This window comes from Crocuta crocuta, unplaced genomic scaffold, assembly GCF_008692635.1.
Source record: "Crocuta crocuta isolate KB4526 unplaced genomic scaffold, BGI_CrCroc_1.0 scaffold26, whole genome shotgun sequence".
Taxonomy (NCBI): Eukaryota; Metazoa; Chordata; class Mammalia; order Carnivora; family Hyaenidae; genus Crocuta; species Crocuta crocuta.
The window spans coordinates 17,027,248-17,043,038 of NW_027532249.1; the positions used below are offsets into that span (position 1 = coordinate 17,027,248).

Genomic DNA, 15,791 nt, shown 5'->3' on the forward strand with positions numbered 1-15,791 from the left:
GAGCACCATTTTTTTTTTTTTTTTTTTTTTTAAGCACTTAATAAAACTCCATTGTCTGGATATACCAGTTTATTTATACACTTAGCTACTGAAGGACATCTTGATTATTTCCAAGTTTTGTTTGTTATCTCTGAAGCTGCTCATCTGTGTACAAGTTTTTGTGTGGACATAAGTTTCCAACTCCTTTGGGTACATAGAAGTGCAGTTGTTGGATTATATAGTAAAAGTACGTTCTGTAATAAGCTGCCGAATTGTCTTCCGAGGCGACTGTACCATTTGGCATTCCTACCAGCGTGAGAGTTCCTGTTGCTCCACAGCCTCATCAGCATTTGATGTCAGTGGTTAGGATTTTGCCTTTTCAACAGATGTATAGTGGCATCTCATTTTAATTTACATTTCTCTGATGACAAGGATGTGGACCATCTTTTCATATGCTTCTTTGCCATCTCTACATCTTTGGTGAGGCATGTATTAGGTCTCTGGCCCATTCTTTAATTGGTTTGTTTTCTTATTGTTGAGTTTTAAGAGTTCTTTGTGTATTTTGGATAACAGTCCTTTATCTGATGACTTTTGCAAATATTTTCTCCCAGTTTGTACCTTGTCTTTTCATTCCCTTGATAGATTTGGGGGGGGGGGGGGTTGGTTGGTTTGTTTGGTTTTTGCACTTTAAAGTAATCTTTACCCTCAGTGTGAGGCTCAAACTCACAACCCCAAGATCCAGAGTTGCGTGCTCTACTGACTGAGCCAGCCAGGTGCACTTTGAGACATGGGGTTTTTAAAATTAATTTTTACTCAGATCTTTTATTTATTTTATTTGGATCATGGTCTATCTTTGAGTTTATGGTGTCTGCCATTCTTACACTTAAGCTGTCTACATGTTTAGATGTTTCTGGAAACACTTATATAGGTGGCAGGATAATTTCTAGAACCATTTTTGGCATTCATACTTCTGACAATACCTCTGTGACATTTGATAAGGTGGAGTCCAAGCATTTTTGTATAGTTTCTTTGTATTGCATGTTTTATTTTTCCCTTTGTAAAGACACACCTTTTAACGTTAGGGTTTTAAATCTACTGTTCAGATTATAAGACTTTTCTATCTCTTCACTTTCAACTGCTGTGTCTAGCTTTCTTTTATTTAGTTTTTTTTTTTTTTTTTAAATCTCTCATATATGTTTGAGCATGGTCTCTTTCCCCCTCACCCCTAATATGCTGCCTTTTAAAGTGGAATACCAGAGGCCTTCATTTCTTGAGTGCTTGACAATTATAATTTATTTCCCTTCCCCGTGCACAAATGCGTTACCACAGGGAGTTTCATAATTTAAATCTATTGACGTAAGACCACATGATATACCATTTGGCCCATGCAATAAAAAGAAGCAACATCTTTTTTATATAATCATGTTTGTGTAAATTATGTTATGCATTGATAGGTGAGTTATGGTTGGTAACCTGCTTGTTATTACATATGGTGATAAGGATGCTTTGAGGAAATTTTCATATTTCTTTTCTGTCTTCTCTACCCTTAAACAGATACACTCATCTTAGCACTGTAGCCATGTAGCAATCCTATTAGATAAAAACAACTATTTAATTTTGCTGGTGCGATGCAAGGAACTCAGACACATTTTGTGTTTTATACATATGTCATGTTAGTATGCGTATGTGTATAATTTATATCTTATATGTAGACCTTTGGAGCCATTTGCTCGAGGATGTGGTTTAATGAATTCAGTTGGTACAGATGGAGCACACCAAAAGTCTGAGGCAGAAAATCAAAACTAGCTTTAACCATTTGGTTTCAGAATAGTTAGCCAAAAAAGCTTCTTTTCAGGGGTCTCTGTGTAGGTACAGACCTTTCAAGGGGTTTCTCCTGCCCCTCAGTGGAACAGTAGAGTGCCCTGGGGAAATCTGAAGAGCTTTTAATCATCTTGGATGAAAACAAAGAAGTCTGTTTTCATTTCTTTGTCTCTTCATTTCAGGGCATTTGTGGATAACTTAGTTTAACTCCAAGTTCCTGTTGGTGTATTTCATTGAGTAAACTGAAAGAGAGATGGACACAAGGAGACAGAGTTGTTTCTGATTCATCTTTCTGATTAAATGTACACTAATGGTTAGACACATCAATTAATTTTAAAAGCTTCCAGGGAAAGATAGCTATTCTTCAATTCTCTTGCTTGGATGAATTGAGAAAATGATGTCTTTAGTTATAAGGAAAGATCTGTAATTCTTTGCTCTCTTAAATCATTCATATACATATTCCCCACCACCACCAAAAAGCTATCTTTTTTCCCTCTTAGAGATGAAGATGACATCAATGATGTGGCTTCCATGGCAGGGGTCAACCTCAGTGAAGAAAATGCCTGCATCTTAGCAACAAACTCTGAACTGGTTGGCACTCTGGTTCAGTCATGTAAAGATGAGCCTTTTCTTTTCATCGGAGCTCTGCAGAAGAGGATTTTAGACATTGGTAAGTGCAGACTTAGGACTGTCGACCTGAGAGGACTGTCTGTTCCAGGGAAAGTGCTCTCAAAGGAGGCAGCCTGGGTTGGCGCTTCTGGAACGCCGAGGCTTAAATAGGCTGTGGAAATAATCAGAATTTCATGGGTGTTCTGGAAAGAAGCGTTTATTTTAAAAACTACTAACGTAACTTAAATCATAATCTATAGTTTCTGGATTAGAGAATAAAAGTTAATATTTTATGTGTATTTCTTAGAGGGAGAAAGATGTGTGTATTCTTATGTGAATTTGTGCATATGATATACAGTTTTTTTCTGTCCTGTTCCTTTCTTGAACTTTAGCACATATGTATACAAATTCATGCATACATTACAAGTTCATGTTTATGAAATATAGAAACTGCCAAGTACTGTGAAACATAGAAACACAGAAATTGAAAGTGAGTCCCTTTTTTCTATCTCAACCCTGAAATTTAAACCCATCCTTGCTCTAAAAGATCTAAAATATTAGGTGTCTCTCTGGCTCCAAAAGTAGTTATTAGATGGCGGCAGCGTGTAGAAGGAAATGGAAAAGAATGTACCAGTTATGTTCTGGAGCCACACAGCTTTTTGGTTGTTCTTTAATACCAAACTTGCATTAATGTGACGGACTACACTCTCCCCACATTGACTGAGAAATGAGAGATTGTTGCATGTGAGTTATCTCATTTCTTATGTCGTAACCCTGGGACTTCTCGGAGTCCCTTCTCCCATATCAAAATTGGGAGGTCAATACTAGTGACCTTTAAGTATACTTTAGTAAGAATCTTTATTATTATTATCATCATTATTAAATGTTTATCTATTCTTGATGGTGGGGGGGGTCAGCAGAGAGAGAGAGGGAGACAGAGGATCCAAAGCGGTCCCTATACTGACAGTGACATCCTTATCTGGGGCTTGATCCCATGAGCCGCAGGACCATGACCTGAGCTGAAATTGGACACTTCACCAACTGAGCCACCCAGGCACCCCAAGAATCTTTATATTTTATATTGAAGCCCTAACACAAAAATCAGAAGGTTTCTGATTTCTGTTTTTTTTTTTTAATTGAGGGAGAGAGAATGAGTGGGGAAGAGGGACAGTGAGAGAGAAAAAGATGGAGAGAATTTTAAGCAGCCTCCATGCTGAGCATGGAGCCCATTGTGGGTTCTATCTCATGACCCTGGGATCATAACCTGAGCTGAAGTCAGAAGTCAGATGCTCAACCAGTTGAGACACCATGGTATTTTAAAGGACTACAAAATACATTACTATTACATATTTTAAATCTGTTTTGCAAAATAATAAAGAAATATTTGAGCTCCTGCACCTTTTTTTTAATCTCTAATGTAACTTGGGTATCTATTATCTTTCTTTTATTATGAAAAACTAGAATTTATAAGCAGTCCAAAAGTTCAGGAATTCAGAAGAGCTGATGTTAAAATGTTTGCTCCCTGCTTGCATTTTGTTTGACTTTTCTCCCTACCTGCGGCCTTCTCCTTTTCCTTCTTTCTTCCCTTTCCTTTATTTTTATTTTATTTTTTAATTTTAGAGACAGAGCACAAGACAGGAGGAAGGGGGGAAAGACTGTGAAGGAGAAAGAGAGAGAAAATCTTAAGTGGGCTCCAAACTCAGTGCTGAGTGTGGAGCTCAGAGACCAATGCAGGACTTGATCCTATGACCTTGGGATCATGACCTGAGCTGAAATCAACCGACTAAGCCACCCAGATGCCCTGTTTCCCTCTCTTTCTTACTTTTTCAGTTTCTTCTTTGCCTAAGTGTTTTATACTGTATAGGAGCCAGTTCCTTAATTTTGAAAGAGGCATTATACAGTCCTGTGATGGCTTGGGCAACTTAACTCGTATTGACTGCATGTAATTAACTATATAATTACCTAGAGCTTTGGTAGAGTAGAAGTAGATACTTAGTTTTATTTGTTCCCACCCCCTAACAAATTGTATTTCTAATTTGACTTAAACTTTGATTATATGATAGGAAAGTCTTTGGCATTGAAAGAACAATTTGATCATTTAGGACAGGGATGGGCAATTTTTTTCCTGCAAGGGGCCAGATAGTAAATATTTGCCGCTTTGTGGGCCATGTGGTTTGCATCACAGCTACTCAGCTCTGCTTTGCAAGAGTAGCCTTAGAGAATATGTAAACAAATAGGCAAGACTGTATCCCTGTCAAGCTTTACATACAAAAAGAGATCAAGTTTAGTTTGCCAGCCTCTGTTTTCAAGAGTTCTGGGGACAACTGTTTGTATTATCAGCCCTTAATAATCACAAATTTGTCACTTAATGGGATAGAAAATTGCAAATATTCTATTACCTAAGCCTGAATTACCTAAGCTTAAAAAAAAAGAAAAAAACAATAAAACATAGAGTGAGTAGAATTATGTATTTCTAGGAATGTTTTCCATTTATAGTAAAATTCCATCCTTATAGAATAGGTCAGAACCAGGACTAGTCCTTAATCCAGAATTCCAGAGAATGTTTTCAGAAGGGTTTTCTACTTAAATGTTAGGATAGTAAACATGCCAATGTTTTTCCTTTTTTGCTAATTACCTAAATTAAATTACAGACATTCTATAAAATAACATAACAAGCTTGCAAGCACCAGCTAGATTTTTAAAATCAATTATGTTGAATTAAAGAGAGTATTATATTTAAAAGTGAGACTTTTTTTTTTTTTTTTTAATTTTAGAGAGCAAGCACAAGTTGGGGAGAGGGGTGGAGGGAGAGAGAAAATCTTAAGCAGGCTCCACATGCTCAGCACAGAGCCTGATACAGGGCTCAATCCCACAACTCTGGGATCGTGATCTGAGCTGAAATCAAGAGTCAGACACGCAAACCAATTGAGCTACCCAGGCATCCCTAAATGTGGGAATTTTTCTTGCAGTATTGTAACTAAGTAACTTTGTTATGTTTTTATTATCAGTGTAGTGAAGATAGAACATTTGATTGTTAAACCCTGGACTTGTCTGCAAACCTCACTTGTTTATTTCTAATACTTTTAAAACATGGATTTTTCTTTTACATAGGATAAACTTTTAAAAATACATATAAAATTATTTTTGAAGTTTCCCTCCAAAACAGTACATATTTTTAAATGTTCATTTTCTTTCCTTCAATCATGAACTGACATGTGATCCCTTATATACCCTATGTTTGATTGTAACTTTAATCACTGGATGATTTTGAAATTGTGTCCTTTATGTAGAAGACCTCCGCTATTTATGTATGCTGACAGTTTTAGTAGAGTAGCTTTGACTTTGTAGTGTTTTTTTCCCTGCTTGAATCTAAAGTTGGTGATGAATTCAGTTTTGCTAGATAGCGATGAACCATATTCTGAAGGTTTGGCTTAGGAGAAGCTACATAATTTTATATATTCTTCCTGTCTGCTTTACTGTAGCCTGCATTTTGGACCTGGAGAGCTTTTTTTTCCAGGTTCTAGTAGCAGAACGCAGCTACTCTCATACCACTGACCAAAGAATGGCCCTCCTCTATCCAGGACGGTCAGTTCAAGGGAACACGTAGCTTTGGTAGGGATGTGCAAGGAACAGGGAGAGAGGAAAGAAAGGGACTGCACCTTGGCAGGCAGATCAGCCACATCCACCCTGGTGATCAATGGGGTGACAAATGTCATAGCCAGGTAACCCTCACATCCTAGAGCCTATACTTTGAAGGTTAACATTTGTTTTATGAAATAGTGTTAAAGAATGTATGATTTGTTGGCTTTTAATTAAAGCTTATTTTTTCTATTTTGCTGTACTCATTCACACTTGGGGTACATAAGAGTACATTTCAGATGAGAGTACAACAGCAAACTGTTATGTTTGTTAAAAATAAACACAACAGTCCTATTAAAAAGCTCATTAAAATTAGACTACCTAATTGGCTGTATCTTTAGATTTAGGTGTCTGTTGATACAGTGGTTTTACTGAGCTGAGGAATTATTATTTAAATACTGATAAGATTGACTTATAAATGAGCTTCTGCCTTCGGGTATGTGATCCAAGTTGTTTTCCTGAATCTTTCTTCCTATGTAGCAGAAAGAGTAGAAGTTTGGTTTGTTTATGGATTGAAATCTAGTGAGAGAGAAATTATTCAAATGGAGGAGTGAATCTATTTCAACACTAAATTAATTACCAGGTCAGTTTATCAGAACATGACTTAGTGCAAAATAAACATGTTCGGTAATGGACAAAATGAGTGTAGGTATGTCTTGTAGACAAGGAAGTACCAGAAACCCACAATCTGAATTCATTGAAATAAATGTCATAAATTGTTAACAGTGTCAAACAGGGCAAAATGTAATTTTCTATTTTTTTAATTACTGAAATTAACAGAATACGGCACTAATTTCTGCAGTTACCATTTTCCTCCCTGAACACTAGACTTGATTTGTGTTCTTATTAACTTTGTCCTATAAATGACCTTGCAAGGAGAATGATTCTAGAGGCTAAGTGAAACAATGTCTATATTTTCTGAGGCTTCAGGCTAGGTTTTATTAATGTAATGTCTAAGATCTTTGAAGTTGTGACTTTACCAGGAAAATCATAATCTCCAAACCTTTATTCATAATGGGTATGACTTCCAGGGGGAACAGAATACCTGCTGTGCTAATTATTTCAATTATCAGCCACCACTAAAACACGTAATGGATTTTTTCTGCTTCCACAGGTAAAAAGCATGACATTACAGAACTTAACTCTGATGCTGTGAACTTGATCTCCCATGCAACACAGGAGCGATTACGAGGCCTTCTAGAAAAACTGACTACAATTGCTCAGCATCGAATGACAACATACAAGGTAAAGGAAATTGTTAAAGTAATAATACAGACTCTTCTCTTTCCTTTTTGTTGTGTTAAAGGTAGTTTTTTGGTATGGATTCGTATTATAAGTATATTTTTGTAAAGGAAATGTCTTTTGTCAAGACATCGTTTATATTGGTAGACAGAGTTTCATTCCTAATTTTCCTGATTTAGATATGCTTACATGACAAATAAAATAGAGTTTAAAACTGTATCCAAAGCTTCTGTGTCAGTGTAGATTGAGATATGCATCTGTTCTGCCTGAGACCTGTACAGCTTTTGATTAGGAAGGAGAATATGTTAGAATGGAATATTGGATAGCTGTGTTCTCTTCAGTGATCTGTGCTCTTCCTAGCTCTGTTGTTCCTTTTTAATAAGTTAAATAATTGCATTGAGTGCTAATGCTGGTGCCGTTCATTATCATTATTGGCTGCTTTTTAAACAAATTAAATGCAAGGATTGCCTGTCTTGTCCCCTGTGGTATAAACCAAATCACTTGCCATCATGAAGATGAAAGCACCTGATTTATTTGCATTATGGTTTTGGTGGAGAGTGAATTTACTGCGTGGTGATGGATGAAAAAGAAAAAGATAACCTTTTCCTCCTATATCAAGAAATGTTGATAGCTAGATTTTGTGCATCGTGGTATGTGGGTAACCTTATGAGGTCTTGAGTTTGTGAGAATGATCATTGTCACAGTGTCCTAGCCATGGGTTAAAAGGAACTCAGGGAAATATCAGTTACCACCTCACTGGTAAGTTCCTTGGAGGAATCATTCTATTTTCTCTCCTTTCTGCTTTATTTAGAACTTTGGAAGAACTATTTATAGTTGTATAAATCTTTGTGAGAACTTGCTGGAGTGACTTAAAAATATGTGATGATGAGAAAAAGTTGTGGGGAAAAAACACTATCAGTATTTTTTGTGTATTTTTAGAATTTGTCCATTTACTATCCTTGGTCCTAATTTGTTAGCATACAGTTGTGTATAGTATTCTCTTACAATCCTTCTTACTTCTGTAAGGTCAGCAGGAATCATCCTACTTTCATTTTTTATTTTAGTTCCTTGACCTATAAAGTAGGTTACTGGTTTGAGATCTTCCTTTTTTAATGTAGGGATTTACTGCTATAAATTTCCCTCTGAGCACTGCTTTCACTGCATTCTGTAAGTGTTGAAGCATTGTGCTTTTGTTTTCATTTATCTCCCTTTTTTTTTTTAATTTTTTAAATGTTTTATTTATTTCTGAAAGAGAGAGAGCATGAGCAGGGGAGGGTCAGAGAGAGAGGGAGACACAGAATCTGAAGCAGGCTCCAGGCTCTGAGCTAGTTGTCAGCCCAGAGCCCGACACGGGGCTTGAACCCATGAACCGTGAGATCATGACCTGAGCCGAAGTCGGACACTTAACCCACTGAGCCACTCAGGCGCCCCTCTCTAAGTATTTTCTAATTTCTTTTGAGATTTCTTTGATCAGATGGTTGTTTGAGAGTATGTTTAGTTTTCACATATTTGTGAAATTTCCAGTTTCTCTTTTATTGTTGATTTCTATCTTCACTCCATATGGGTAGAGAAGATTGTGTGATTCAGTCATTTAAAATTTATTTAGGCTTGTTTCGTGGCCTAATATAAGATCTAATTTAGAGAATATTCAATGCACACTTGAGCAGAGTGTGTATTCTGTTGTTTGTGGGGGGAGTATTCATAAATGTCTGGTAGATCTAGTTGGTTTATAATGTTAAGTTCTCTATTTCCTTATTGATCTTTGTCTAGGTATTCTACCCATTATTGAAAGGGAAGCACTGAAGACTTTGTTATTGTAGACCCATACTTTTTTTAGTTCTATCAACATTTGCTTCATATATTTGGGGGCTCTGTTGTCTAGTATGTATATCTTCTTGATGAATTGACTCTTTTGTCAACATATCGTGTCCTTGTTTATGTCTTTTAACAATTGTTGACTTAAAAGTTTATCTTACCTGATATTAGGATAGCCACCCCTGCCTTCTTTGGTTATTATTTGCATGAAATATATTTTTTGCACCTTTTGCTTTCAGTCTGTTCATGAGCTTTCATCTAAAGTGAATCTCTTGTAAGGCAACTTGTTAGTTGGATCATGTTAGTCTCTACCTTTTGATTGAGGAATTTAATCCAGTTACATTTAAAGTGATTACTGATGAGGAGGAATTTAACTTGTGATATTTCACTACTTTTCTGTATGCATTGTAGCTTTTTTAAATCCCTCATCTGTTATTACTGCCTCTTTGGTTTGATTTTTGTTGTTGTGTACTATTTTGACACCCTTCTCATTTACTGTTGTGCATTTTTTTAAGATATTTTATTGGTGGTTACATTGGGGATTACATTTAACATCCTAAATTTGTAATAATCTAGTTCAACCTGATATCAGTTTACTTTCAATATTGGGATGTGGAGAGAATAGTCTTCCTTTTTGGTTTTTACTGTAGCTTTTAAAAGTCTTCCAAATTCATCAAACCTGGATTATCCCCTATCCTCACCAAGTTCACCAAACTCTTTCAGAGATTTATGAGTGCACTTTTATTTACAGTGGCAGTTTCTATATAAAACTTAACTGTATAATTGAGTATGGAATAGAATATTTCCAAGTAATGTTTATTATTCTGTCATCCAAGTCACTGTTGTGTGTTCCAGTCTTCAGATAGAATTCTTCTGTTGTATATTAATAGCATATGTTCTAAGGATTTTGTTGCCTGAGGCAAAATGGATAATATCTACCCCTCCTGCAACCTCAGTAACTTAGCTTAGAGCTAACACTTCCTTAACCTTAACCTAATTGATTTTCCCCTGCCTGCCTTTCCCCACACTCATTACTTAATGCAACTAATACCACTGTCTGTATTTGTAGTTACATTATTATCCTTCTTTAAACAGAATTAATAATCATTTAGTTATATTTGGATCTGGTTCAAAATTATATTTGTTTTGTAGACTTTGATCTTATAATAATCATTGTGTCCTTATACACAGTTGTGTTCTGTCCTTATATTTTAGTTCATCCTTGATAGGATTTATTTTTATCTGTACAGTGTGGGAAATTTTACCCTATGAATTGCACTGAAACAAGCTTACTTTTACTAAAAGCAAAATCCTACCATCTCTTTTGATTTGATATCCATCTACTTTTGGTAATCTTTCACATGTTGAGATATAATTATCTAATTAATCATAATCCATAAACTATGGACTTAAGAAGTAGAAAGTGACACATGTGATGCGAGCTTTTGATCTTGCTGCCAGGTGTTTTCCCACCGAAGCTATATTATGGTCTTCTGCACACCAGTGGTCCTGGAGAAGCTTCAGCCTTTTCTAGTTGAAAGGGGATGTAGTTCTTCCTTTAGATGGAATTTGCTTAATGATGTTATCATTTGGTCTGAGTCCTTATATTTTCATTGTTAAACCACCCTATTCAGTGGTACATAAAGACATCAGTTAGGTCAGCATGGTAGATAGGAAGCAACCTGGTAAGATGGGGTTACTGTTCTTTAAATAAGTTTGTGGAATCAATAGAAATAGGGGAGACATTCATTTGCTTAGCATCTGTAAGAATAAAGGAGAAGGATGCATGAAGCCAGAGGCAGTTATATTTAAGTTGGGAACAGAAGAGTCTTAGTTTGGGGATGAGATTGGGTTAAATTTTAGAAAGTCTGTGCTCCTTTTTAATTTAGTGTTTGTTGTCCTTTTAAAATTAAATTCTGTCAGTAAACTATCTCCAGAGTATCTGAGCACAAAAATGGTAAAGACAAAGTATTTAAGAAACCACTGGTTATTATGTTTATGCCTCATGGTTGGCCTATAATGTATTCCATATTCTGTCTTGTATTATTTAACTTTAAAAGCATTTGAGAATTCGTTTTGTATTAAACATGAACTAAAATAAGTAGCACTAATACATCCTTGTTCGTTATACTGCGTAATACTCTTTTGATCTAGTTAAATACCAACAATAAAAATTTAATTTAGAAAGAATCTTGGGCATATGAAATCTCTTGGTCCCAGTTAATTGAATCAGCCATAAGCATGGGATAAAACAAAGATGGGATTGGTGCTGTACCTATGATTTCCAAGCCAGGCACTCACTGTTGGACTAAATGTTGAACAACTTTAAGTTTTCCTGTTATACAGTCTCCCCCAGTTCCCATGCCATATTTTGGGTGTCTGATTTACTGAGATGACTAGATGGCAGGATATCCTAAATGCTGATTGGGAAGATTGTCCACTGTTCCTGCCCCTGCCCGCCAATCCCCATCTTCTGTGTTTTAGAAAGGTAGGAGGTCATATCAGATGAAGAAAATTTTTTAAATATTTAAATTGGAAAGCACCGTCTTACACTCTAGAATATCAGAATAAATAAAGCAATGTAAGTTTTATCATTTTATGGAGCAAATTAAGACAAACAATTACACTTCTCTGTTATGGCTCTCATTTATAAATTGTCTACTTAATTTCTTTGATTTTAGTTTCTACCCAAGTTCATAGCTTAAACTAGTTCTTAAAACGAGGTTTAGGATATTAAATGTTTGCCATTTCATCTTCTGTTATATTTTGATTGAAGTTGTACTCACTTGTCATGGTTAGACCAATCCAACAATGGAAACAGGAATGGTAACTTTCATCTTTGATATATTTTTTAGTGAAGTGATTGTTTTTTGTTTGGTTTTCTTTGTCTGTTTGGTTTTGTTTTTGTCTTTCACAGGCCTGAGATTTAATTAATCATACTAAGGTCTGCAGGGATGGACAATAATTTAACTAAGAAGACTTTAGGTTGTAGGTACATGATATATTCTCTTGCTTTCTGCTTCCTATTGTTAGGATTTGCTTGGCTTAATTCTTTTTTCCCCCTTGAAACTTACTAGGAAAGCTCTGAAATTTGAATGCTTAATTGCCTCTGAACTTATAAAGATGACTGAGGTTTTTTTGTCATTTGTATTATCAGAAATACAAATATTACATCTTGAAAATTTAGCTCCCTGTGTATGTTAGTATTGTTGTCTTTAGCTGATTTATAATACCTCGTGTAGAATGTCTTGCCTAGGATCATCATGAGCTTTTTTTTTTTCTTTTTTTCCAGGCAAGTGAAAATTACATCCTGTCTAGTGACACCAGATCACAGCTCAAATTTCTTGAAAAGCTGGATCAATTGGAGAAGCAGAGAAAGGATTTAGAAGAAAGAGAAATGCTACTTAGGGTAGCCAAGGTGAGAGCCTACATGATTTATGATTGAACATGGCCTGGCAAGGAGGTCAGAATTGGCTTTATTGTTGGTTGACTGTTTTATTTTTATTAAGCTTTGAGGTTTCTCTGAAGGATTTTTTGAAATGAAATTACTAATAAAGTCTCTCACAGCCAGGATAGTGTGTTACAGTCACTTTCAACTAATTTAGTTTAATAAGATGCAATCTTTCATCTCATTCTCAATTCCTGTATGCCTAGGATCATCCCTACTACCCTTAAGTAAAAACATTTTTAAGAAATGTTCAAGATCTTTTTAGGGATATAATTTGATGTGTGCTGTGTTGAATTTGAGACAGGAAGATTTGGAAATTTCTGGGTAAAATTAGGATTAATTAGCATTATATGGAACAGAAATATAGGATGGGCAGAAATGGGTTAGAGAATAAAGAGGCAAGAAGAAAAGTATTTATCTTATAAATATATGTAACTATATTTATTTCCTGTCTTCTTTATTGAAACATTTTCCTGGACTGTTAGTGCCAGATGGAGTGAAAGCTGGTTCTCCTGTGGTTTGCATTTTGTTGCTTCACATTTCTTCATAGGCCTAAGGCCTTTGCAAGTAGTCATAAAAGTTGGGCACTAGCCTTATTTTTGTTTTAAACACCTTTGCTTTAATATGTAGTGTTATTGGCAGTCTCCTCTATCAGAGTATTTGTTCCTAATCACACACGAATCACTTTTTAAAGAATTAATTTATTTTGAAGTATTTCATATTTAACAGCAAAGTTGCTGAACTATACAAAGAATCCTCCTCTCCTTTTCTCACATCCCCCCCCTTTTTTTAACATTCTAATGCATTTTCTCCATATCCATCCTTTCTACATACACACACACACACACAATCATTATTCTCTTTCATCCCTTCTTTCTTTCTTTGAATTCAGAGTTGTCTTTTTTTTATATATATTTACAAGTAGTGCAATTGTCATCTCTAATTAGCCTTTCTCTGAACCTTTTGGAAAGCAGGCTTGAGCCATGATGTCCCCATCACTCCTAAACATTCTAGCATGTATTTGTGAAAACAGGATATTCTGCTGTAGAACCCTCCAAGTCAGGGGGTGAACAATATAACACTGCCATGTAATCCACAGACCCCATTCAGATTTCACCAGCTGCTCAGCTCATTCTCCTTTTCCTCCATGGTTTATTTTTCCATTCAGCAGTATGTGTTTCATTCGGTTCTCCTCTCTTTTTCAGTTTCAGTTAGATTTCTGACTTTCTCCCTCATGTCTTTGACAGGTTTCAAGAGTACAGGCCTTACTGTCTATAGGGTGACTAATAATTCCTGGGTTCATCTGATATTTCCTCATGTCTTAGGTCATGAATTCTTGGCAGGAATACATGTATTCTTCCCAGCTGATAATATCAAAAGGCAACCTTGATCACCTAGTTGTGTGGGTGCCTACCAATTCTCTCCATTTTAAATTTGCGACTTTCCCTTTTGTAATCAGTTTTTCATAGGAAGGTATTCCAGGATTATATCAATATCCTCTTCCTCATCAACTTCCATGTATTCAGGTTAGCACCCACAGATGGTGTCTACCTGAATCAGTCACTTCTGTGATGGGCACAACTTGTAAATACTCAAATGGTGATTTTAAATTTCTCATCTTCTTCTACATTTATTAGCATTCTGCTATGTGGACGAGCTTTCCTTTTTCATTCATTCATCCATGCATGCATTAATTGATATCAATACAAGCTCTTGGATTTCTGTGTAATTCAACAGGTTGTAATCCTTTGCTATTCTTATTTATTTTGATGCTCAAATTGCTCCTGAATGGGAGACCCTTCCAGGTTGCACTTCTGTCTGTTACTCATGTTTCTCATCATTCACTGAGCTTATCTTTACTTTCTAGCACAGGATGTTGCAGGCCCAGCTTTTGCTTGTCCTTCCTCAGCTCTGGAATCAGCCATTTCCCCCAAAGAATCCTGTATTTTTTTAGTTGAGGATGTTATCCAGAAACCAAGAGTAGAGCTTACAGTGTGCTAATGGGGTGTCATTACATGTAGGCCCTGTCAAGTGGAACTATATGTATGGTGTATATGTATGTACAGGTGTATTTATATACACACAAACATACATTTGTAACTATTTCTTTGTGTGTATATATTCTAAGACCATAAGTTTATATGGATACCTCCAATTCCAATATCTTAGGACTTTTTCTAGCCTAAACTTTTCCATGTTTATAAATACTTTCCCCATAGTCAGATACTTGATTCTTGTTATCTTCAAGATATTTATGTATGTCCTCAATTTACTTATTTGCTCAACTTACTTATTTCCTCAATTTACTTGTTTTGCTCTCTAAAACAGCCATGCTGGCTGCCTCCTCTATCTGCTACCACTATTTCCCCTGCCTTGTAATTAGTAGCCATACCCACTGGCCCATGCCTTGATCATTTTTCCCAGCCCTTCATCATCCTGCATTCTTTGGCCACTGGTCTATAACTTCATGGGCCCCAACCTCCACAAGGAAGTGGTATACCACAGCCTTATCACTGTGCTGCTTCTCACAGTCTCAGCCCCCATGCTCACCCCTCTTGAACTGTGAAGGGCAGCTGGGACAGGAAGATGCTCTTCCTTGAGCTGTCAATATTATAAGCAAGCACACAGTCAGTGTGATGAGGTGGTTAATTCGTATTTTATTTCCAATTACTGTGCTGTAAACAAAGTCATAAGCTGTTAAATACTCGTTCAGTAATTATTGGTTATATGTTACAGGCTCTCTCGTGGTTTTTCTACCTTTACCAGACTTCTAAATATCGGAGTATCCCAGGTTTTCTGGTTTTCCTCCTCACTCAATACCTTTTACTCTTACTAGGTTTTCCTAAACTTAATAAATGACACAATTGTTTGTGCTAGTGTTCAGGCCAGAAAACTTATGAGTCATCTTTAACTCCTTTTCCTCTCCCTACATCCAGTTCACTTTCTGTTCTGTTTCCCAAATGTATTCTTCATCTTCTCTTTATCACCAGTATCACCACTCTGGTCTAAGTCATCTTTCACTTGGACTTTTGTAATGTCTCCTAACTTATCTCATTTTCCTTCTACAATCCATTTTTCATACCCTTGTCAGAATAGTGTTTTCATAACAAATTATGTGTATCTCTGTTACGTAAAAGCCTCAGTGACTTCCTCTTGCATTTAAAATAAAATCCAAACTTCGTACCAGATTTTAAAAGATACCTGCCTACCTCTCTGAGCTCCTCTCCTGTTCCTTCAC

The 15,791-nt window shown here is 36.0% G+C and overlaps 1 protein-coding gene across 1 annotated transcript in view; it reads left to right on the forward strand.

Moving 5' to 3' along the window:
* TAF4B (TATA-box binding protein associated factor 4b) overlaps positions 1–15,791 on the forward strand; it is a 112,188-nt gene that overhangs the window by 49,865 nt on the left and 46,532 nt on the right. The window contains exons 10-12 of the mRNA XM_077778230.1: positions 2,301–2,470; positions 7,163–7,293; positions 12,398–12,523. Coding sequence (XP_077634356.1) covers positions 2,301–2,470; positions 7,163–7,293; positions 12,398–12,523 — 427 coding nt within the window. The remainder of the gene's footprint in view (positions 1–2,300; positions 2,471–7,162; positions 7,294–12,397; positions 12,524–15,791) is intronic.